This window comes from Camelus dromedarius, chromosome 11 (assembly GCF_036321535.1).
Source record: "Camelus dromedarius isolate mCamDro1 chromosome 11, mCamDro1.pat, whole genome shotgun sequence".
Classification (NCBI taxonomy): Eukaryota; Metazoa; Chordata; class Mammalia; order Artiodactyla; family Camelidae; genus Camelus; species Camelus dromedarius.
Window position 1 is genome coordinate 6,890,280 of NC_087446.1, and position 22,488 is coordinate 6,912,767.

Sequence of the window (22,488 nt, forward strand, 5' to 3'; positions counted from 1 at the left end):
CTTCCCACCACCACCACCACTCTTTTTTTCCCCCAGCACATGTTCTGGTTTTGGGGGGGGGGGGGGTTGGTTTTTTTTTTGTTTTTTTTTTTGTTTTTTTGGTCTCTGTCACTCATCCTAAGGTATCTACTGAGCACAGTAGACTTTATAGATTACGAAGTGTTGATAACAAGGACCCCTAAAAATATACTAGCCTAAGTAAAGTCAGATAGTAGTCCAAAGGGAAGCAGTTCTCCTGTACTCAGAATGGAGCTTCCATTTCTGCGTCCAAAGATGCTTGCTCTGGTGCTTATCTTCCAGCCTGAAAAAACAGGAGAGGGCACCAGGGAAGTGTATGTTGAGATGCTGATGCTATACATGGAATCAGCATTCTGTCCTCATCCCATTGGTCAGCTTTGTTTTGTATTGAGATGATAATTAGCTACAAGTAAAGCTAGGAAGTAAGTCATGTGCCCAACAAAAAGTTAGTACTACAGAGAAGTGGAGAGAAGACTCAGAGTAACAACTAGCAGCCTACTGCAGTAGAAAATGCTGGCCTAATGGGATAAGGGAGAATCATTTGAGATTTACTAATACCTAAAATTAGCGCACCCACATAGGCACAAGTATCAGGTGAGTAGTACTCAATCTGGGCCAAGCACTTTGTAATCATCCTGCAAGTGTTGACTTGCTTCTAATAATGACCACGGGGTGAGTACTTGTCCCCACTTTATATAGATGAGGAAACTCAAGCACTTAGGTGAAGTGCCTGGGACAACATAGTTAATGGTTTGTGGAACTGAGATTCTCCTCAGGCTTGTGACTTCAAATGCGTTCCTCCTAAATTCTATGCTCTGCTGTCTCTCTCTGTGTACAGGGTTGCTTCTTGTTCCAATGTTAAGAAATTGAAAACCCAACTGTACATTTGAAGGGCATTAGTTAAATAAGTTCTGTCACACAGTGGTGTCATATTGGGTGTACCTATGTGCACATCCACTGGGGCTTCTAATAGAGACATAGCATAATTGAAGTGCTTAGTCCACTTGTGACAGGCTCAGTAAGAGGGACAAGAAAAAACTAGTTTAAAAAGTTATAGTGCAGTAGCTTTAGAAGTTCAATACCAATATTTACAACTAACATAGCATACTTTACATGGAGTACATGTAGTTTCTTTTTGGGGGTGGGGTGAGTTCCTTAAAGTTAATAGGCAAATAGAACGATAGTTGTTAAACTTCAAAAAGGTCAAATCTAAAATGACTAAGGCATATTGAGTTGGCAAAAGTTCTAAAACTGGATTCTAAGTATTAGGTGGCTCAGAGTAGCAAGGAGGTAAATGGAACCAATATAAACCTGTGTTTAAGCTCTGAAAATCCAGGTATCTTGTATATAATTAGGATATCCTTAAGTAGTTTACTCAGGTCACTAGGACATTTTCAGGTTGAGGTGTAAGTATTTGGACTATAAATATGCTAGTGTAGAAACATGAAATGATCAGTTTTGGCTAGGTTCTAACTCATACTGATGACGTGTGTGAACAGAATGATGATAAATTTACGTTTCTGTAGTGTGGGTCTTCATGCTTACATAATTCAAGGGGCCCTCTAAGAAAAACTAAAATTAGGAATGCTGAGATGTAAAAGTGTTTAGAGCAAGAAAAAAAAGATACTTAGAGATTGTAAATAATCTCAAACATCACAACTATGGAGATAGTTTCATTTGATAAATGATGTATGTGTGTAACTGCTACGTTTGCTGTTGCCTACTCTTGAGTACATGACTTAACAATGTCTGGTAGAATAGAAAATTCCATCTTGATCAAAATATTTTTGATAGGTGGGATGCAAAAGATTTCACACAGGGACATGTTATATGTGCTAGGTCATGCCCTACGAATCAGAGTTCTGATAAATCATACCGGGTTGAGTCACCATCATAAAGGGGAAGTATCCATAAAATACGTTTCTATATCTGTATGCTGCGTGATCCAGTTCTTGAGAGAGCTTCCAATTTAATTAGGAGACCATGAGAGCTGGGTCCACTGCTTAAATGTAAGCACCGGACAGATTTCTGTTTCAATACCAGAATCCTATCTTCGTTTGCCTTTTGGATCCACGCCTTCATGTCATGACCCTGGGTGGGGTGGGGGTGGGTGGGTAGTGTTCCTGGAAGCAATTCCTACAACAGGACGTCTAGCAGTAACTTATATTAATACATAGATATCTGTAAATTCAACTGTGTCCCCAAGTTGCCTTTAATTTAGCTGGGGTCACTGTAGCACCACCATAAATGAAAGGCAGTTTAAGTGGAAAGGGGTCCTAAGCAATCGCGATTAAAATATTTTCTGCAAGTTGCTTGAAAACATGACCAAGTAAACATTGCTAGGGCCCTCTTCTGGGAGTGAAAGTCATAAAGGGGGTAAAGCACTGGGCCTGGTTGTAGTAAGCACTCAAGGGCTGTCAGCAAGAATAGTATGGAAGTAAACTTGCTAGTACGGAAACTGGCGGAGACACGTGACTATGGTGTCCAAGTAAAAAAGTTGAAGGCCTGGAAACATGGTCTCTCAGTGTGTTCTGGGTGAGTGGCTAGAATGTGGTTTTTCTAGTTCTGTGTAGTTTGGTTTTTCACTTTGGAATATGGAAAAATGTTTTCTTCAGTATTTTATAAAGTAAGTTTACATAAAAATTAACATTTGTAATCCATACAGCAAGTGGAGTTATTGGTATTAATACTGTCATTTCACAAAGGAGGAAACTAAGAGGTTAGATCATTTTCCTCGTTGCCAACTAGTTTGTTCCCACTTGCATGTGGTCATTTTGATCTGAAGCTCAAGTTCTCTTCCTACCAGAGTTTTTCAGAGGGGAGAACCTAGCCCGATCAACATTTATTTCCTTTTGACTAAAATGTGACAAATTATTCGCAAGAGAAAAGAACCAGTTAAGTCTCAGAGAAACAGAGACCTGAGTTCCCTTATCTTGCTTGTTTTCCGCTCGTCATTTACGGAAGTGGAGAAAAAAGGCGTTTGTCTAGGTTTCCTGAAGTCCCTAGTGCTGGAGTAGGTGTGAAGCACGGGTGCCCACGTCCCGGCAACGCGAGCGAACTCCAGCCTGACCCGTGGGTACCGCATTTCCGGCTGTTCCACTGCCCCGCCCCGCCCAAGCCCCGGGGGCCAATGAGAGGCAAGGGGCGTTCCCAGGCCCGCCTTCCCCTCATCCCTCTGCGGCCTTCCGCCGGGAGACTGGGCTTCCTGCGAACCGGAAGTAATTGTTCTGGAGGCGGGCCTGTGAGGGTGGAGCTTGTGACGCTGTCGCCCAGGTCTCCGGCGCTTCTTTACTCACTCCGTTGGCGGCTGCTGCTCCTGCTGGAAAACTGTGGCGAGGTCTGCGGGGAACCGCACCTATGGCTTCCGTGCTGTCCTACGAAAGCCTGGTCCACGCCGTGGCAGGAGCCGTGGTGAGGCGGGGTTTTCACGCCCGGGCCACTGCGGGGTGTGGGGCTTCTCTGGGTCCAGACCCGGGATGTGACTGAGGGGTGGGGATGAGAAAGAGAACATGTGGGTTGGAGTGTCCTGTCGTGACTGCGGGACGAAGAGAAATGGGGCATAGGCGAAAAGTTGCTGGAAGAATTTGGGGTGAGGGCCAACACTCACCCTCCGCCCTCCGGCCACCGCTCTGGCCTCGGAATATCTGAGATGTAGGCAGCGGTGGTCCCACCCACCCACCGGAGGTCAGGAAGAAGATAATTGCGGTTTTCTTTGCTTTCTGAAACGTAAAGGACAATCATTCTCCTACTCCACCCGCACCGTACACACAGTTTGTCTAACTGGGCTAGAGGAAAACCTAGGTGTGAAGCTGTGTTGTTTAATCGCGTGCTTAACTACAGTCTGTTTTCATACACCTGCTGCAGACAAGTGGCAATACCTAGTCGGGATACCCCTGGCCAATGTAATTGGCAGAAGATACCTCTTTTACTATTATCATTCTTAAAAATCAAGATCAGAGTTGCTGTCTACGCAGGTGTGGTTTACTGTGAGGAATGTGATTCTTGGGCTTCTGGTTGCCTCACTTCATTTGACACCACTCCCTTTTTCTTGAAACTTTCCACCTTTGGTCTGAGTAACTTCCTCTTCCGGTTCTCGTCATCTTCTCTGACTGCTCTTCTCACATCCTTCTCTAGTTGTGAGTATGCGCCTGAAATCATTGGGACTTCAGAGGAATATCACTGAATCCTCTCCTCCTAAGGCCCCCAAAACTGCATTGAGAGCTCGTGTTCTGTGCAACTAATGGGAGTTGAACCCCAACTCCATCATGTGTTAGATAGGTGGCCTGTAAACCTCACTTTACTAATCTGTAAAGTGGGGGTATTGACACCCACCTCACAGGTATGTGACTAGCTCATGGAAGTGCCTGATTAAGGAGTCTTGGTTCATTCAATTAGACCAGAAGAGCCTTACAGCCAGTGTAAAGTCACTGAAATGGAAGCTTGCTTGACATGCCCTAGGATCGGCATGAAGGCCTATGTGTTTGGAGTGGAGGGAACAAAGAGACAAATAGGCTTCAGGGACCAAATTGTGTGAGACTTAACTCTGAGTGTAAAAAATAGGTAACTAGGTATTAGAGGTTTTGAATATGCAGTAACTTGCTGATTTACATTTTAAACGTGATCAACCTGGTTGCTCTCTTTAGAAAAGATTGTAAGGGAGCAAGGACGAAAGCAGGGAAACTATCAGGGAACCAGGATGGTAGCATTGGAGGCGATGAGAAGTGATCATTAACCTGGAATATATTTCTGAGATAGAGCCACCAGGGTTTGATGGTAGATTGGATATGGGGTATAACAGAATGAAAGTTGGATGACTCCCAAGAGCTTTTGGCTTGAGCAACTCAAAGGATAATATTCCTATTTACTGATACGGTGAAGACTGTAAAGGAGCAACTTTGAGGGGAAAAATGAGAGTTTGGTTTGGGTTTTTGACTAGTTAAGTTTGAAATACCTAAGAGTAGTTATGAGACTAGATGAGCTCACCAAAGAAATGAGTGTGGACTGAGAGAAAAGTCTCAAAGACTTAGCCTTGGAGCATATCAACATTAAGAGATTGGGGAACGGAGATAGCATCAGCAAAGGAGACTAAGGAAGGGCCAATAGGGTAGAAGGACAAACAAGAGAAGGTGGTGTGCAAAACTGACGTGGAGAAGGGTGTAGACCAACTGGCTCAGATGCTGCTGATGAGTCAAATAAGATAAGGACTGAGAATTAACCTTTGAATTGATCCACATATTTATCAACATGTTAAATCCAATGGCTAACTGAGAAGACCTGTTTTGGTAGGTTGGTGGGTTAAGTAGCTGGAGTGCATGTAGAGAGAATGGAAAGGTAGGAAATATTTGTTTTCCTTTCTTTCTCTTAATAAATGCCATTCATTCAACATCTTTACTGAGTGCTTTCTACGTGCCAGGCACTGTTTTAGGTGCTAGAAATACAGTGGAAAACAATCATTTTCTTAGTAAAGTTTGCATTCTAATGGGGCAGTCGGACAATAATTGAGTAATCAAAATATAAATAATTTTAGATAGTGTTAAGTTCTATGAAAGAAATAAAATAAAGGTTGGCAAACTTTTTCTTTAAGGAGGCAGATGGTAAATATTTTAGGTGTATGGTCTCTGGAGAAGCTATTCAATAGTGTCATGATAGTTTGAAAGCACCCATTGACAATAAGTAAATGAATGCACAGAACTGTGTTTCAATAAAATCTTATTTACAAAACCAGGCAGTGGATTAGACCTGGCCTTTGGGCTATAGTTTTCTGAGACTTGCTATAGTGACTGGGGGGTAGAGGTAGTATATCTCTATTTAACCTGCAAAGACATTTCTATTTTTTCCTCTCCTTGTTGCCTGTTTTTCTCTTGTTAAAAGCTCTGCTTAAAATTATGCACCCTGAATTTGCAATGGTTTTTCTTTCTCCCGTAATCTATGTTAGATTATCTAATAGATATACTTCCGTAAGAATAATTTTTTTCTATTACTTCCCCTCAGGGCAGTACTGTTCTAGCACATGCCTGAATGAGAAATTGCATTGTGTTTTGCTGTTTGTTTGAACTATCATGCTGAAGAGTGGTTCTCAAACTCTTTTTCAAATTTCTGTGTTAAGGATAAACCATACAACATGGACCCTGCTTTCTTCTGGTTGCTACCAAAGGGAGAAAAATTTAACCACAAAAATGTTACTACATTTGATGATAAATTTGATGAGAAAAACTGCATTGCTTTTAATGGTATAGTATTGTGGTAATCCCTCATATTTAATTACATGTCCCAGCTGTGATGTTCAACCAGAGCTTTGATGTGATCAAGGAGAGCATAGTGGTTAAGAGCACTTGATTGCGTGAGAGCCTGACTTGAGCCAGGCAGCCTGGGTCCGAAACCTGGCCATTTCCCTCACCAGCTCTGTGTCTTTTGTATAAACGCCAAGATTGCCTGGAGTAGTTAGTTGCTACTTCTCTCCAAAAGATTGTTGGATCATTATTTAAGATGTGGATTTACAACCTTTCTGAGCTGACAAGTTTCATATTTGCTTATTCACTTCCTTCCAAGTTCTACACTTTCTCCCCTCGAGTGTGGTGTTGTGTTTTATACACACACACACACACACACACACACTCTTTAAAAATTAAAATATTTTGAGTATTTTATGGCACACTTTGGTGTTAATTGCAGATAAACTCAAGTATTTGAAAAACAGAATTGTGCTGTTTCAGGAGAATGCTTTATCTCCAGTTGATGACTATTGTATAATATAATTAATGGCCTCACGTGTACATAATTCTCAAAATTTTGAGTATAATTAGATTTATAATTTTATATTTTTGACTATTAGATTAACTTTGAAAGGTAGATTTTATTTGTAGAAATATACATTTGTAATTAAAAGATTTTTTTAGTCTAGAATTTGGAAAGTGAGATTGGGGCAATTAGATGCTGAAACAAACTTTAGAAGTATAATGATAATAATTAATCAGTAACTTCCTTGGGACTTCTTTTTTCCCTACTGGTTATTTGAAAATTAAAAAAAAATGAAATTACATAATTTGTTTTAAAAAATTACATTTCATTGAATAAATGCTGACTATTAAAAATTCAAGTCATACAGAAATATGGAAGAGTTCTCCTTCCACTCTACCTATTATTGTTCTGTGACTCAAAACCCAGACACTCCAGTCCTTAGAATTCTGTAAGAAGGCTTATTCAGAGCCCTTTTCTCCAACTGATAACAAAAGAGAAAATTAGGTGCAACTGTATGACTCTGTAGCTCATACACTTAACAGTACAGTAGACTTTTTACCATGTAGACTCACTACCTGCCTTTTAGAAGTAGAAACCAAACAGAACCTGATGATTTTCTGTACAAGCCCTTCATAACAAGTGGTTAAAAGTGTAGACCCTGAAACCAGACTGCCTGAGTTCAAATCTCAGCTTTGCCGCTTATCACATGTATTACCTTGGGCACAAGCCCTTCTGGATAGAAAGGTCAGTGGAAGAGCCCGTCTCCTCAGGAACTCTTCCTAAGTGTGGACAAGACCCGTGGTGGTACCTAGAAAGAAGTGGTGGGCTGTACCTGTGGAGGTGATGGGAAGCCCCCAAGGTTGACATATTTAGACCTGGTCTTGAAGAAGGAGTTGAAGTTTGCTAGGTAAAATGAAATAGGAGGGCAGTAGACTTTTAGCCAGAGCAAAAAGTGTGTTCAAAGGCTGTAGTGTGTAAGTCAGTATTCAGGGACCTTCAGCTTAGCTGGTGTAAAAGGTAGGAGATGAGTAGAAGAGTGTGACTGAAGTTGGAGAGCCTCATGTACTACACCAAGAAGCTTGGGTTAAAGTTTATCAGAAACAGTACATGTCAAGAAATGGTTGTATCTTCCTCATTCTCTGTGTTTATATACAAATAGGTTATTTTTTTATTGTTGTTTATATGACTAGAGTGTCACATCCTGGGTTTTCTTGGTGTGTTTGTTTCAGGATATAAAGCATTTCCCATGTGTGACATTTAGGGTTTTCTGGTTGCAAGCTGGAGAAACAGACTTTGAGTGATTTAACAAAATGGAAGTTGACTGACAGGCTCTTTGGGAGTTCCCAGGATCAGTGGGGAGGCTGAAGACTTGGACTAGGAATGAACCAGTAGCCTCCAAAAAGATTTCTGAAGCATTCAAAGTGTCTAGGATCAGTGGATTCTGTCCCTGTTTCTTCTGCCCCTACAGCATTCTGCTCAAGATTCAGAGCTTGAGAGTCCTTGTTAGCTGTGTTCAAGGTCATGTGCCCACCCCTTGTTTGTAACAGGTGGGAAAAGGAAAGGTCTAGCAGAAGGAGCCTTCAGGAGCTCACCTATTGTAGTGGAGGGTGGGCACCAGGATGTACCAACCTACCAAGATTGTGCACCATGGGAAGAGGTAAAGAAAACCAGCCTACCCTTAGGAAAAGGGAATGATGCTGTGTGGCCCAGAACATCAGATACCCACTATATCATGCCATTAAAAAGACTTGAGAAATCATTGGGGTTTTTTAATATAAAATACTCTATCATATGATTATTCCATAATTAATGGACATTTGCATTATTTCTAACTTTTCATTATGGTAAATATTTAGTGTAATGTAAATGTTAATAAGACCTCCAACCACTCCATTATGAAGAAACTATGGGATTGTTTGGTTAAATGACTTCCCAAATGTCACTCATTGATTTATAGATTAGATACAAAAACCTCTATTTTAAGATTCAGTTTAGTTAACTCTGATTCTAATTTGTTAAATGTCAATAACCTCACAGGTTTCTGTGAACATTAATAAAAATTACTTAAGTAAAACAGTTTTTATTACTATATAACACATAATAGGGGCCCAATAAGTGAAAGCTATTAATCATTTTTGTCCACAACTATGTTTTCTAATATTTTTATGCATCCTAACTTGTTTGAGTTTAGATTTAATAATACTGTTTAGTACTTAGAATTCCTTAGCTTCTCACATCTATAACAACTTTGATAGTTAGGCAGTATAATGAGTGGTTAAAAAGTGTAGACCCTGAAACCAGACTGCTTGAGTTCAAATCCCAGCTTTGCCACTTATCACATGTATGACCTTGGGCATGCCCCTCAACCTCTGTTGCCTCAGTTTCCTCATCTGTAAAATGGGGAAGATCATAGTACTCACTTCATAGGGTTGTGTCTGAGGCTCTTGGACAAGTATCTTTATTCTTGTAATGAGACAGGAAAGTGGAAACAGGGGTGTTCAGTGACTTTGCCAGGGTTACCAGGAAGTTACTTGGTTATAGGCCTGGGGCTATATAGAACCCAGGTCTCCCGTCTCTGCTGCTCTACCACTGCTGTGCATGGCTCCCTTCTTCACACTACTTGTCCCTTTCCTCCCATCCCTTTGTTTAGTTCAAAACTAGCCTCTGAATATCTTTAGATTATCAGAAAAAAAAGTGACATTAAATATTAAGTATACATACATATAATCAAACTGGAGGTACTTGGACATTAATTGTTCGTCAGGAACATTTTAAACCACATTTCTAACCATTTAAATGTTCAGTTTTCTTTGGAAAGGTTTTCTTTTCCACAGCTGGCTCATCTGGACCCAGAGTTTGAATCTAGCTGCTCAGATTCTCATAGAATTAAGTTAGGTTGGTATATATCTGAGGGCATTATAATACTTTGGTTTAGAAATCTTAAAAGGAAGTAATCAGAAAAAGTCTTTCTTGTATTGTCTTTACTTCCTTGCTGTTTTTTTTAAGACTTAATTTTTTAGAGCAGTTTTAGGTTCACAGCAAAACTGAGAGGAAGGTACAGAGATTTCCCATATATCCCCTGCACCCACACATGTGTAGCCTCCTCCATTGTCAACATCTGCCACCAGAGTGGTACATACGTTACAACTGATGAACCTACGTTGACAGGTCATAATCACCCAAAGTCCATAGTTTATAGTAGGATTCATTCCTGGTATTTATTGTACCTTCTATGGGTTTCGATAGACTTTATCATACATATCCACAAATACGTTACTATTTGGAATATTTTCACCGCCCTAAAAATCCTCTGTATTCTGCCTGTTCATCTCCCAACTTGCCCCCAGTAAACTTTTTAGGTAAAAGGGTCATTTCAGTTCAGTACTCTTAATCTTAAAGGTTCTTATGCAGACTTTATTGGAATTATTTTTCTAACTTTAATTTGCTTCTTTATGCCTAGGTTAGAAAAACATAAAGAAAATTGTATTGCCATACATACAGTAGTCTATGATTTTATTTTTTTAAAGAAATAAATATGGTATAATTGCTAAAAAGAAAAAGGTTTTGGAGTAAAATATAACTATCCATATCATATCGGATCATTTCTGTTTTCTTTCTGAACCTGAGTTTTCCCAGCTATAAAATGGGAACAATAACACTTCACTTACTGGGTTCTCCTGAGAAGTAAATGTGGTTAACACTTGTGGAGGACCTAACGCAGTGCCTGTAATAGTGTAGTAAGGCCATAATTCACTTGTTTCTTTTTCAGATATATTCTTAAAATACAGTGTTTGTACCCAATTTCAAAAATTGAATGGAATTGAAATTTTCTCTCATTTCATATAGCCAACACTACCTATTCACTTGTAGAAGGTGGTCTCACCTTTTGCTCTGGATATAATGAGCTTTCTCACTTTTCCTTTTTTTCTAACTACAGCATCAACTGCAGTTGTACATAGTATTTCCTGTATTGTGCTGCTGGTCTCGGGAAAAGCTGAGACGTAGCTCGTCTCTGCTGCTTTTGATATTGCTCCTCCCCTCTTAGCTCACCATCTCCAGTTATCTTTTGGGACTTTGCTCCATTAATTTTCACTTCTTTCCTATTGCTTTCATCTTCTTCCAGTGTTCGCTTCCCTTCAGCCCTGCCCTGTGATAAAACCACACCAATCTGGTCTAGAGGTGCCCTCTTCTTAGGGGCTGCTCATTCTCCTTCCCTTTATACTAAGTTTATTTAATGACTGTTTTGTACTTACGGCCTCTCCTCCTCATCTTCCTCTGATCACTGGAACCACAGGCCGTCGCTGACTTCCTAATGGCTTAGTCTACTGACTCTTTTTCCATTCTTATTTGATTCTACTTCTTTGTAGTATTTTACCTTGTTAACTCTCCTACCTTCTTGAAACTCCTTCTGAAAGAGCAGTTACTCTTTTTTTTTTTTTTACACTAAGTAACAATTACTTTTTGGGAAGGGTCTTAGGTAACCATTACTAATTTTAAGGCCCTGATTAGTATTGAGCCCTAGTGCTAAAAGGTGCTACATGAAAAGGATACATGGGAAGCAACATTTGTTGAGTTACAGCTGTGTCCCTGGTGTGATGCTAGGTCTTTGCATAAGTTAATTCTCACTTCTCACAGGAACTTCCACAGTTAGGTATCGGTCTCAAAATTACAAATGAAGAAACTGAGGCATGGCGATTTGATGTAACTTATTATGCAGTATGTACGATAGCGGGGGGTTGACCCTTGGTTTGCTTTATTCCAGAGCCCATGCTCTTTCTGTTACACACTCAGGTGTGTTTTCCATTAGGCCTTTTGTTTAACTTGTGTATCTGTGTATAGGTGTGAGAGTTAGCTTGATTGTTATACAAGGGGAAAGACATTCAACTCTGAGTAAGTGGAATAACGTTTTTGAATATGAAAGCCTAAGTGGCTTTCATCTTTGGAATTTCATTAGCTCAAGATCTACCAGTGACTGTAACTTTAGTTGTTTTTCTTTCTTTATAAAAGAATCCTTCTGTCCAGTAATGCCATGTACTCCGTTAGGAGATGTTGTACACCGATTTCAGTGGTGCTGCTGAGACTCAGCTGCCATTTCTAGATGCCTCTCTGGAAACAGACTTTAGAAATAGCATGCATTTTTAAAAATTATTTTTCATCCTTTAAGGGTGAATTATCATTTTGAAAATGATTGAATTTGGTTGATAGGCCAACCCAAACATCATTGTTCATGCTTAAAGGGCATAATACTCTGCCTCTGTGTTTATGTGTGTCCCTGCCTGTTATTCCCATAAGATTGCACATGCTTGGGAAACCAAGTCATGACCAGATTTACCCTGCTGTTTCTTCTGACTTTGTGGTGTTAAGCTCAACTCCATGTGTGTTTGTGTTGGCCAAATTGAAAAGTAGACTGGATATTTATTGACCTTTTATAGGGGAGACATAGTCCAGAAAATGAATAAATCATCTGTTTTGGCAATGTAACCTGAGATGTAGGAGCTGGTAAATTATTAAGGAATCCAGGTGCTGGCTATGGGCTTGTTCACAGTAGAGAGAGCCAGAAATGCCCAGGAACTTAGGCTGAGAGATTTATACGACTCTGCTTGCCATTTGTATCTCTAGCTGTGATCTCTCTCCTAGGCTACAGTATGGTATTGCCAACTGCCTGAAGGTTTTTTTTTCCTGTTTAATCATTAATTAATTATTAGTTAATTAATTGTTGGGTTCCTACCCTTGAGGTGCCATAGCCTTAACAAGGAAGACAAACTCATTAACAGTTAAACACAGTACAGTGATTGCTGTAGTAGAATTTTGTACACAGGATGCATAATACCATTAGAACCCAAATGGGAGAGTACTTAATTCTTCATCATCTGAAATTCACTATGTCCAAGACTGAACTAGTAATTTTTAAAAAACTATATCCCTCTTTTCACTTTCCTGTTTCTGTCAATGGCATCTTCATTCTTGTGACTTTCTCTTCTCTCTTACAATCCATATCCAGTAAGTCAGCAAATCCTGTTGATTCTTTTAAAGTTCTGGTAGATATCCCTTCTCCATTTTCCTACCTGCCACTCAAACTGATTCAAGTCCTTAGTGTTTTAAATGAGATGTACTTTGCTAAAGTAGTGTTTGTATTTGTGCTCTGGTCTTTCAGGTTGAATGCTCTTGAGGCTACTTGAATGGCCCCCTAAAAGACCTTTGGTGTCTTTTGATCAGATACTTATGTACAAAGGGCCTAAGTTCAGATTTCTGGAGTTTTTCCTCCCTGATTTTGATTTTCCTATTTTTTTATATCCAGGGTAAAATAGTAGCTATTTTATGTTTGTTTTGATTTACTTCTGTTTAGTGTTTGTTACTCTACAAAATTTTATAATTTTTTTGGAGGTAGGGGGATTGTTAGGAATCCATTTCTTAGTTTATTTGTTATATATGAAGGAACATAGAAGGGTGTTAAATGCTATAGGGTTATAAATTCAAAATGTGAATATATTACCAATCTGCCCTTTTACAATCTTATCAAGACATAAGAACAAAATAGAATAAACAGCAAAGGAATAAAGACATTCACAAATATGTTAAAATATTTATTTGCTAGGACTATCAGTAGTCCATTGTAAAATACTTAAAATGAGATTTCTGTTTCTAACTAAGGAGCTTATCACACCTTCTCCTGAAAACCTCCCTTCATAAAACAAAATTTTTTTAAAAAAACAATAACTTCTTAAATGCACTGATAATGTGACAAGAAAGTAAGGAACTCTCAGAACTAAAGAGTGAGCGGTCAGGACCCAGAGTCAAGGAGGGCAGTCTGCCCTGTAGGAATTGCTTAGCCAGGTAGACAGAGCTTTAGATTTGTAGCTTCCAGAGATACAGGGAACAAGAGAAAAGGCCCATTCTGTCCAAGACAAGAAGTCCAGTAGGGAATCACCCATAAACTTGGAATCCCAAAGGAATATGCTAAAAGGGAAATGCGAAATAATCTTACTCCTTGCTGGGAAAATCAGCTGTCTCCAACCTTGGTGCTAATTTGAGAGAGAAAAATCACCATTGACATTTTGAAGCCATAAGCCCTCCCTTAGGTTGCACCCTGAATTCTCATTATTTATATGATTTGGAAACCTACAGCCAGTAACTTGGAGTGATTCTAGGTTGGTGGGCCTCCAGAGTGCCTGGCAGAAATCTTTTCCAGAGATACTTATCTTTAATGAGGTCTAAAAAATGCCCTAAAATAGAAATTTAAGGGAAATGAGGAGCTCAGTGAAAACTTACAGAGAAACAAGGCATTATGAACAAGAACAATAGACAGGAGCAACAGCAATAGACAGGAGAAGATGAAATTTTCAGTTGTAATCTAAAAAAAGGCTAGAAAATATGTAAAGGAACAAGACACTAAGATTGGCTAAGCAGATTTGAAAATTAACCAAGTAGAATATTTAGATATGGAAAGTAAAATAACTGAAAATTTAAAAATTGATTCATGGTAGTCATGGGAACACTAAATATTGATTTAAGCAAAAATCATAACTCTTAAAATGATGACACAGGAGGCAGAGAAGAATATGAAAGCTAGAGTCTTACCCTCCATAATAGAAGGTAAATAATGGCTAAAATTGATGAACCAAAAGATATCAGGATATTTTAAAATTTTATGGAGATGTGTAAATTCCAAAAGAAATAGCTAAAAGAAAATAATCGTCTCTGGGGAGGCAGATGGAGTAAAATGGGCAGGAACTACTTATTTTGTCATTTATATTACATGGCTTTTTAAATTATGTGCATGCTTTACTTTGATCAAATAAAATTTTAAATTTAAACATTTAATGCATAGCTATAAACTGATAATTGTTGCAGCTGAGTAATGGGTTCAACTTCAAGCACAGGTTTATCAACATATTAGACACAGCTGAAGGTAGAATTAATGAGCTGAAGGATAATGGCACCTGATTCTCATTTGCAATGATCTTAGGAAAACTGTGGAATGTTTTCTTCATTTTGCTGAGAGATAATGACTTTCTGCCTAGAATGCTATATCCAAGGAAAAATTTAAAAACATACATGAAATAGAGACATTTCCAGGCCATCAGAAACAATGTTCTCCTGGCAAGATCCTCACTAGAAGAAATTCTAAAGATTGTTCATCATGCAAAGGGTGGGTGATCCCAGATGGAAGGTATGAGATGGAAGAAGGAAGAAAGAGTAGAGGAAGTGGTGAATATTGTATATGGCTAAATGTGAACAAATATTAACTATCAAGTAATAAAACAAATTAACTGCATGTTTTGTGGACATTAAAAAGAAAAAAGAAGTTAGAATTAAGATGTATAACAGTAGCATGAAAGTGGGTGGGAGTCAGCAGAATTAAATTTATATTGTTCAGGAGGAGGATAAACCAGATGAATATTTTTAGAATTGATAAGTTAGGAGTATATGTTATAATTACTAGATAGCTTGTAAAAGAATTAGAAACTACATATGCAACTTCCAAAAATTTATTAGAAACTGGTTAAATAAGAAAGCAGGAAAAGGCAGAAGAGGCAACATAGAGCATTATGACATGTAGCACAAAATAAGGTGCTAGCTATAAATTCAAATAACTGTTAATGATTCAGTTTAAAAAGTGTGTGCTAGATTGGTTTTTAAAAAGAAAAAACTCTATAAAAGATACGTCTAAAAAAGATACAGAAAGTTTGAAAGTAAAAATGTGAGAAAAGACATGTCAGACAAATAGTAATCAAAACTGTCAACATCAAACAAAATAGACTTTATAGTAAAGTGACTACTAGAGATCAGGAGGATGACATCATAGAGAAAAAAGGCCCAGTATGTCAGGAAAATAATTTTGTGTTCATCCAGTAATACAGTTTAAATATGTTCAAAGCAAAAATTAACAAAACTTGAAGAAAAAATATATAATCTATCATCAAAGTGGAAGATTTAAATGTATCTTTCAGTAATTAATAGAACAAACAAGGAAGGAAAAAACTAAAATATAGAGGATTGAATATATATTTAACAAACTTGATCTAGTAGATGTATACAGAACATTGTACCCAACAACTGTAAAATACACATTCTTTTCAAGTCAAACACAGGAAAGTTGTGAAAACTAACCATTTACTGGGCTGTAAAGCAAAACTTAAATTTTGAAAAAGTTTTGAAATTGTACAGAATATATTCTTGAGCCACAGTGCAATCAGGCTAGCAACCAATAACAAAAAAGGTAAGAAAATATATATATATATATATGTGTGTGTGTGTTTGGGAATTAGACACATTACTGAATGATTTGTGAGTTAAAGAAGAAATCGTAATGGAAATAAGAAAGCCTTTAGAACTGATCAGTAGTACAGACAGTGTGTACTAAAACGTGTAGCTACATTGAAAATGACAAGTCATCATTGAAAAAAATTGAAGACCTGAATAAGTGGAAAGATATTTCCTGAATAAGTGGATTGGAGAACAGTACTGTTAAGATGGCAGTACTCGCCAAAAGGATCTACAGGTTCAGTGTAGTCCTTATCAAAATTTCAATTTGCTTTTTTGCAGAAATTGGTAAGATGATCCTAAAATTCATATGAAAATGCAAGGAATCCAGAATAGCCAAAACAACCTTGAAGAAAAAAAAAGAAAAACCCAAACTTGGGGAATTCATATTTCCCAATTTCAAAACTTAATGCAGAGGTACAGTAATCAAGAGACTGGTACTGGTGTAAGGATGGACAGGTAGATCAATGGAACAGAATTGAGAGTCCAGAAAACAAACCAACTAATTTGCGTTCAGTTGGTTTTTGGCAAGGATGCCAAGGAACATCAATGGGGAAAGAACAGTCTCCTCAATAAACGGTGCAGGGTCAACTGGATCTCCTCATGCAACAAATGAAGTTGGACCCCTACTTCACACCACACAAAAATTAACTCAAAATGAACCACAGACCTAAATAAAGGGATAAAACTACAAAACTCTTAGATGGAAACATTGGCCTAACTCTTCATGACTTTGGATTAGGCAGTGATTTCTTACATATAACACCAAAAACACAAGTAACAAAAGAAAAAATGTCTATTTAGGTCTTCTGCCCATTGAATGAAGTTCTGATTCTGTAACATGGTTGAGCCTTGAAAGAAGCTAGTCTCAAAAGGTTACGTGTTGTTTGGCTCCATTTACACGAAATGTACAGAATAGGCAAAACAGAGACAAAATCGATTAGTGGTTGCCAGTGTGTAGGAGGAAGAGAGGATGGTGAGGGACTGCTAATAGATACCAATTTCCTTTTAAGGTGATAACAATGTTCTGGAGTTAGATAGTGGATATTGTACAACTCTGTGAATATATGAAAAACCACTGAGTTGTAAGGAAAACAACTCGTCGGACACAACTGAAATACCTAGAAGGAAATGAGTAGCTTTAAAATCAAGTTTGGAAAAGAAGAAAGACTTAAAAATCAATGAGCTAAGCATCCATCTTAAGAAGTTAGATAAGAATATCAAAATAAACCCAAGCAAAGGAAAAGGACGGTAATAAAGAGAAATTAAGAAAATAGATGATATAGATACAGAACATCCTGCCAGGTAGTATGTTTTCAGTAATTATTTGTAGAGAATGAAAATTTGGTTTCCTGTGTGTGTAGGTATTTACCGTATACACTTTTACAAGTGGAAACATGAAAAGTCACTTATGTCTTAATTGGAAATAGGTTGAGGATTGAGGTAGAACAGGGAGCAGAAGAACTTGTAGCACAGGAGACCTCGGATCTAGCTTTGCCTCTGCCATCCTGGCTTTGGGCAGACCTCTACCTCCCAGGCCAACGCCTCATTCACAGGGGACGGTCTGCACCGCTGCTTGACCTCTAAAGGCTTTTCCAGCTCCAGGTACCAGTGCGTTGTAGGAATTAATTTGTTATGCCAGCACCAAATGGTTAAATGCCAGAGGGTGTTGTTAGACTGTTGTAACTAAAAATGTTTGGTTTTGGTGAGATTTAAGATTGCTTCTCTGGAAACAGAGTCTTCAACTGTAGTTGTTGTCAGCAATAGAACTCCCACTCAGATGGTTAGAATTCTGTGGGACTCCAAATAATGGATTGATTTGTATACTTCGCTGGTGCAAACTTATTGTACATTGTAGTTATCTTCCCAGTATTTTGTCCTTTCAAATTTTATGTAAGTGAACAGACACTCTTAGATTAAAAACAAAACACTGGGTATTTATGAAAAAGGGAATTTAATTCAAATTCTGAAAAATCGTATGATTATATAGCTTGGCATAAGATTTGCATATATAATAAATATTTTCCTTCAGGTAATATTGCTTATGAAAACAGTCATCTGTGTGTTTGCTTGGTGAGGAGACAAATATAGCAAGTCCCCAGAGTCCCCAGTGTCCCCAATGTACAGAATAGCTGTGTTCTAAATTTACCTTTAGCATTTGGAATACATTTTCTTAGGGATGTTAAGTTTACTTGTAGGTGAATACAATCATGCATTTATTGACAAGCTCAGGGCTTATGCTATGCCAGGCTCTGTGCTGGTTGTCTAGACTAGTCCACAGAAAAATATTTGACACACAAAATAGGTCTCATATTACTATATTACCTTTTTAAAAGTATATTAGTGATATTTTAAAAGATTTAATTACAACAATGGTTAAGTGTGGACTCTGGAGCCAGACTGCCTATATTCAAATACTGGTTCTGCCACTTGCAAAGTATATGACTTTAGAAAAGTTGTAAAACCTCTTAGTACCTTTTTCCTCATCTGGAAAATGGAGAGAATAATAGTACTTACCTCACTGGGTTGTTGTGAGGATTAAATTTTTAAAAATTGAGGTGTAATTCACATAACAAAATTAACCATTTTAAAGTGTACAGTTTGGTGGTACTTACTGTATTCAGTGTTGTGCAACCACTACCTCTAACTCATTCCAAAGCATTTTCAATGGATAAACAGAGTATAGTATATACATAGAAGGGAATATTACTTGACAATGAAGAACTGATACATACTACAAGGTGGATGAACCTTAAAAACACTGTGCCAAGTGAAAGAAGCCAGACACAAAAGGTCACATCTTGCACGATTGTTTTTATATGAAATGTCCCGAATAGATACATCCTTAGAGACAGAAAGCAGATTAGTGGTTGTCAGGGCTGAGTGGAGGGGGAAGTGGGGACTGTCTGCTTAATGGGTACAGAGTTTTCTTTTCAGGTGATAAAAATATTTTAGAACATGATAGAGGTGGTGGTTACTCAATATTGTGAGTGTACTAAATGTCACTGAAGGACGTACTTTAAAATAGTCAGTTTTATATTACGTGAATTCCACTTCAATTAAAAATAATAATAAAGCCCCTCTATCACTTAGACTGGCAAAAAATCCTCAGGCAACCAACGCCAAAGAGCCTGAACCTTGTGGGTTTCTACTCTTCTTTCTTGCCCCAGTGAAGTTTAGCTAGTTTAAATTTTGAAAAGTATTTTATGTTTTATGGAACAGTTCTAGGTACTCTGTAGTGTGTGGTCTAGGCCAACATATTGCTGGAAATGGAAACTGCCACTTCAGCCTTAACTTTTTGATTCTCACATTTAAACTTAGGTTTTCTGACAAAGCCTTGAATAAATTTGTGTGTGTGTGTGTGTGTGTGTGTGTGTGTGTATCCTCTCCTTAAAACTAGTAAGCTTTTTATTTCCTTGCCACTGCACACCCCTCCCTCTTCCTGGGCCTGTTTACTGCTGCTGGCCTCCGGGGATTGTGGTGAAAAGGGGGCATTGGTCCTGGCAAGGTGTGACAGTGGGAGCCGGATTGCCTGGCTGTTTGTCATGGGGCCAGCCAGTCACCCAGAAAGTCACCCCAGAGCTCCCTTCTGCTTCCCAGTGCTTGTCCCCACCATTTGTAGTAATTCTCTTTATTAGTTTTCTATTGCTGCTGTAACTAATTACCAGGTTGGGTGGCTTAAAACAACACAAATTTAATATCTGGTAGGTCTGTAGGTCAAAAGTCTGATGCAGGGCTCACTGAGCTAAAATTAAGGTGTCAGCAGGACTGCATTCCTTTCTGGGGGCTCCAGGAGAGAATCCATTTCCTTGCCTTTTCTGGCTTGCCATTCCTTGGCTGATGGCCCCTTTGTCCATCTTAAAGCCAGCAATGATGGGTTGAGTCTTCACATTGCCTCACTCCCACCTACACTTCTATTTTTAAGGACCCTTATGATTACTTTGGGCCCACTCAGATAATCCAGAACAGTCTTCTTTTTTAAGGTCAGCTGATCAGCAACCTGCCATATAATGTGTTCACAGGTCATGTGGATTAGGATGTGGTCAACTTTCAGGGGATCATTATTCTACCTGCCGTATTTATCTTCTGTGCATTTTGGTCTGTGATTTCTTCTTTCAAAACAGCCTCACTCTGCTGTCAATTTCTGGTCCACCAATCAGACCCCTCTCTGCTTTTCTACACAACACTTTTATATATGAATCTTTTTTGTCATTAGTGATTGGAATGGGGAGGAGGCAGAAGTGGGTTTTGAACTGTATCAGTTCACCGTCTTGATCCAGTCTTTCTAGTACTAACACATTTTAAGTGTTTTTTAGATTTACAGATTTGAATTTTTTTATGCCAGTCCTTGAGGAGGCGATAGACCTTTCAGTTCTTTGGACTTACTGATCTCTTTATCTTGGTATAAGTTGTGCTTTAAGATTTCAGGATAGGTAGGGCAAGGACTTCTAAGTTAGGAAACTTGGATGTCTATTTAAGCTGGCAGGGAGGAGGGATGGAGGTCTAATTGTTTGAAAAAGTAGTTTCCAGGCAGGACTTTTCTGCCTTGACTTGCCCTGTCTATGCAATACCCTGCATACATATGTTCAGACCACGTGATGGGAAGTAAATGCCACAACCTTAATAACCTTGAAAAGTGTTCTCCAGCTTTCCAGCCCCCATTTTTCTTGGAAATTGCCTGTAGGGGGAGCAAGGATGCCAGAAGCACAGATTTGTAGACTATAAACCTTTGCAGATCGACTGTTTCTTGAGATGTTAAATATTAATCTATTTCTTTTTAGGAAAGAACAGCTATGTGGAAGTCATCAAAACAGCATACATAACTGAAAGTAGAGTGAATTTAATAAACATTTAAGAATCTCTGATATCAAAGAGAATGAGTATTCCTACAACCCAGAGGAAGAGTTAGATTTCACTGTAATATCAGTGCTGTAAGAGACATGTAAACAAATGTTGTGGGGACATAGAGGAAGGAAGGAACAGCCAGTTGTAACCTGATGGGTAGGGATGGTAACATTTGATCTGAGTTTTGAAGAATACTAGTAGGAGAGTACAGTGTTCTCTCTTGTCAAGCAGGCCGACCTATTTAGATAAGGGACCTAGGAAATTTCTGTTCTTATCTATGATGTTGACTGAGTTTCCAGTTGTTACCATGATAAAAAATATTGTCTGTAACCGTTATTAGATCAATAGCCTAATGCTTGATCTTATGCCTGAGAATATACAGCAGTGGGTCTGCATCTAGGCTGAGAACCATAAACCCACCTGGAGATTTCATGTGTATAACTTTATTCCTAACTATATGCTAATGGTTTTTATCTGCCATAGGGTCTTAGCAATGTAAAGACTGTTGGCTTCTTTTTTTTTTCTACTGATAATTTTTGTCATCGCATTATCCTAGATGCATTATTTGTAGAATTTGTAGCAAAGATACTGCCCCTATTTTGTTTAACACACAAGCAAACAACTATTTTAAAGAACAATATGACTCTGACACTTCTTACTTTGTGTGAATATATTGATTGAGCAGAGCGTATGGAAGTATGTATTTGTTTGGTTACTAGATATTTTGGTTTCTGGTGGTATCAGAGAAGGCTTAGGAACAGTAACTGACCAGTAAAAGTTTAAAAGTCCATTTACCTACTGTCTTTGACATGTGTCCTGGGTTGTAAACCCCAAAGTTTGTTATCTCGAGGGGTCCTACTACATTTTCTTTTTCCATATCAGAGAGAGAGAGGAAAAACATTTTGAAAATTAAGTATTTCTGTTCAAGTATATAACTATAGAAGTTTGAGCAATAATGATCCCAATAGATTAAAATATTGTGTATATTTGTTCGCTGAAAATTTGATTTGACTCATTGACAGTAATGAACTTTTGTTCATTTAAAAGTTGTGGCTCATTATTTTTGTGATACTCTAATGGCTAAAGGCTTTTCAAACTTTTCAGGGAAGCATGACAGCAATGACAGTATTTTTTCCCTTGGATACAGCTCGACTTCGACTACAAGGTGAGTGTCTTATGTCATCATATTTGTGTTCATATGGTGTCAGGAAGCAAACATTTCTATAGTAAGTTCTAAATTAACATAAGGGTATTCTTTTTTGTTAGAAATCTGTTGTCTGTTTTCCCTGACTTTAAACACATCGTTGCTGTTTCCTAATTAACAGCAAAGCATTCATGGGTGAGTCATAGCCTCAGTCATTTTCTAATCTGAGAAACCCGAGTGGGCTTGCATTAGTAATTTTTGAATCATTACAATTCGTTATAATAAACAGTACAACTTTTTAAAAGTACAATTTGCAGAATTTTTTCCTGGGGGTAGGTTTTCTGGAAAGAGAACACAGAAAAGGAAACGTGGTGAAGCCAAGACCGTTGTCATTGCTCATCTAGGCATATCGTCCTAGTTGGCCTCATTCATTTTATAGGACTTGCAACTTTCTACAACTCTTGCTTGTTTTTCCCTCA

At 38.3% G+C, this 22,488-nt stretch overlaps 1 protein-coding gene across 3 annotated transcripts in view; it reads left to right on the forward strand.

Annotated features, from left to right (window-relative positions):
* The first annotated feature begins 3,244 nt into the window (after positions 1-3,244).
* The window catches only part of SLC25A17 (solute carrier family 25 member 17), a 63,536-nt gene continuing 44,292 nt past the window's right edge, over positions 3,245-22,488 (forward strand). For 2 of the 3 annotated variants that reach the window (XR_004140357.2, XM_031463327.2), the window contains exons 1-2: positions 3,245-3,429; positions 21,970-22,030. Coding sequence is in view for 2 of the 3 variants with exons in the window: in XM_031463327.2 (XP_031319187.1) it covers positions 3,376-3,429; positions 21,970-22,030 (115 nt within the window). In the remaining variant the exon portion in view is untranslated. The remainder of the gene's footprint in view (positions 3,430-21,969; positions 22,031-22,488) is intronic. The other variant, XM_010983534.3, reaches the window with a different exon arrangement.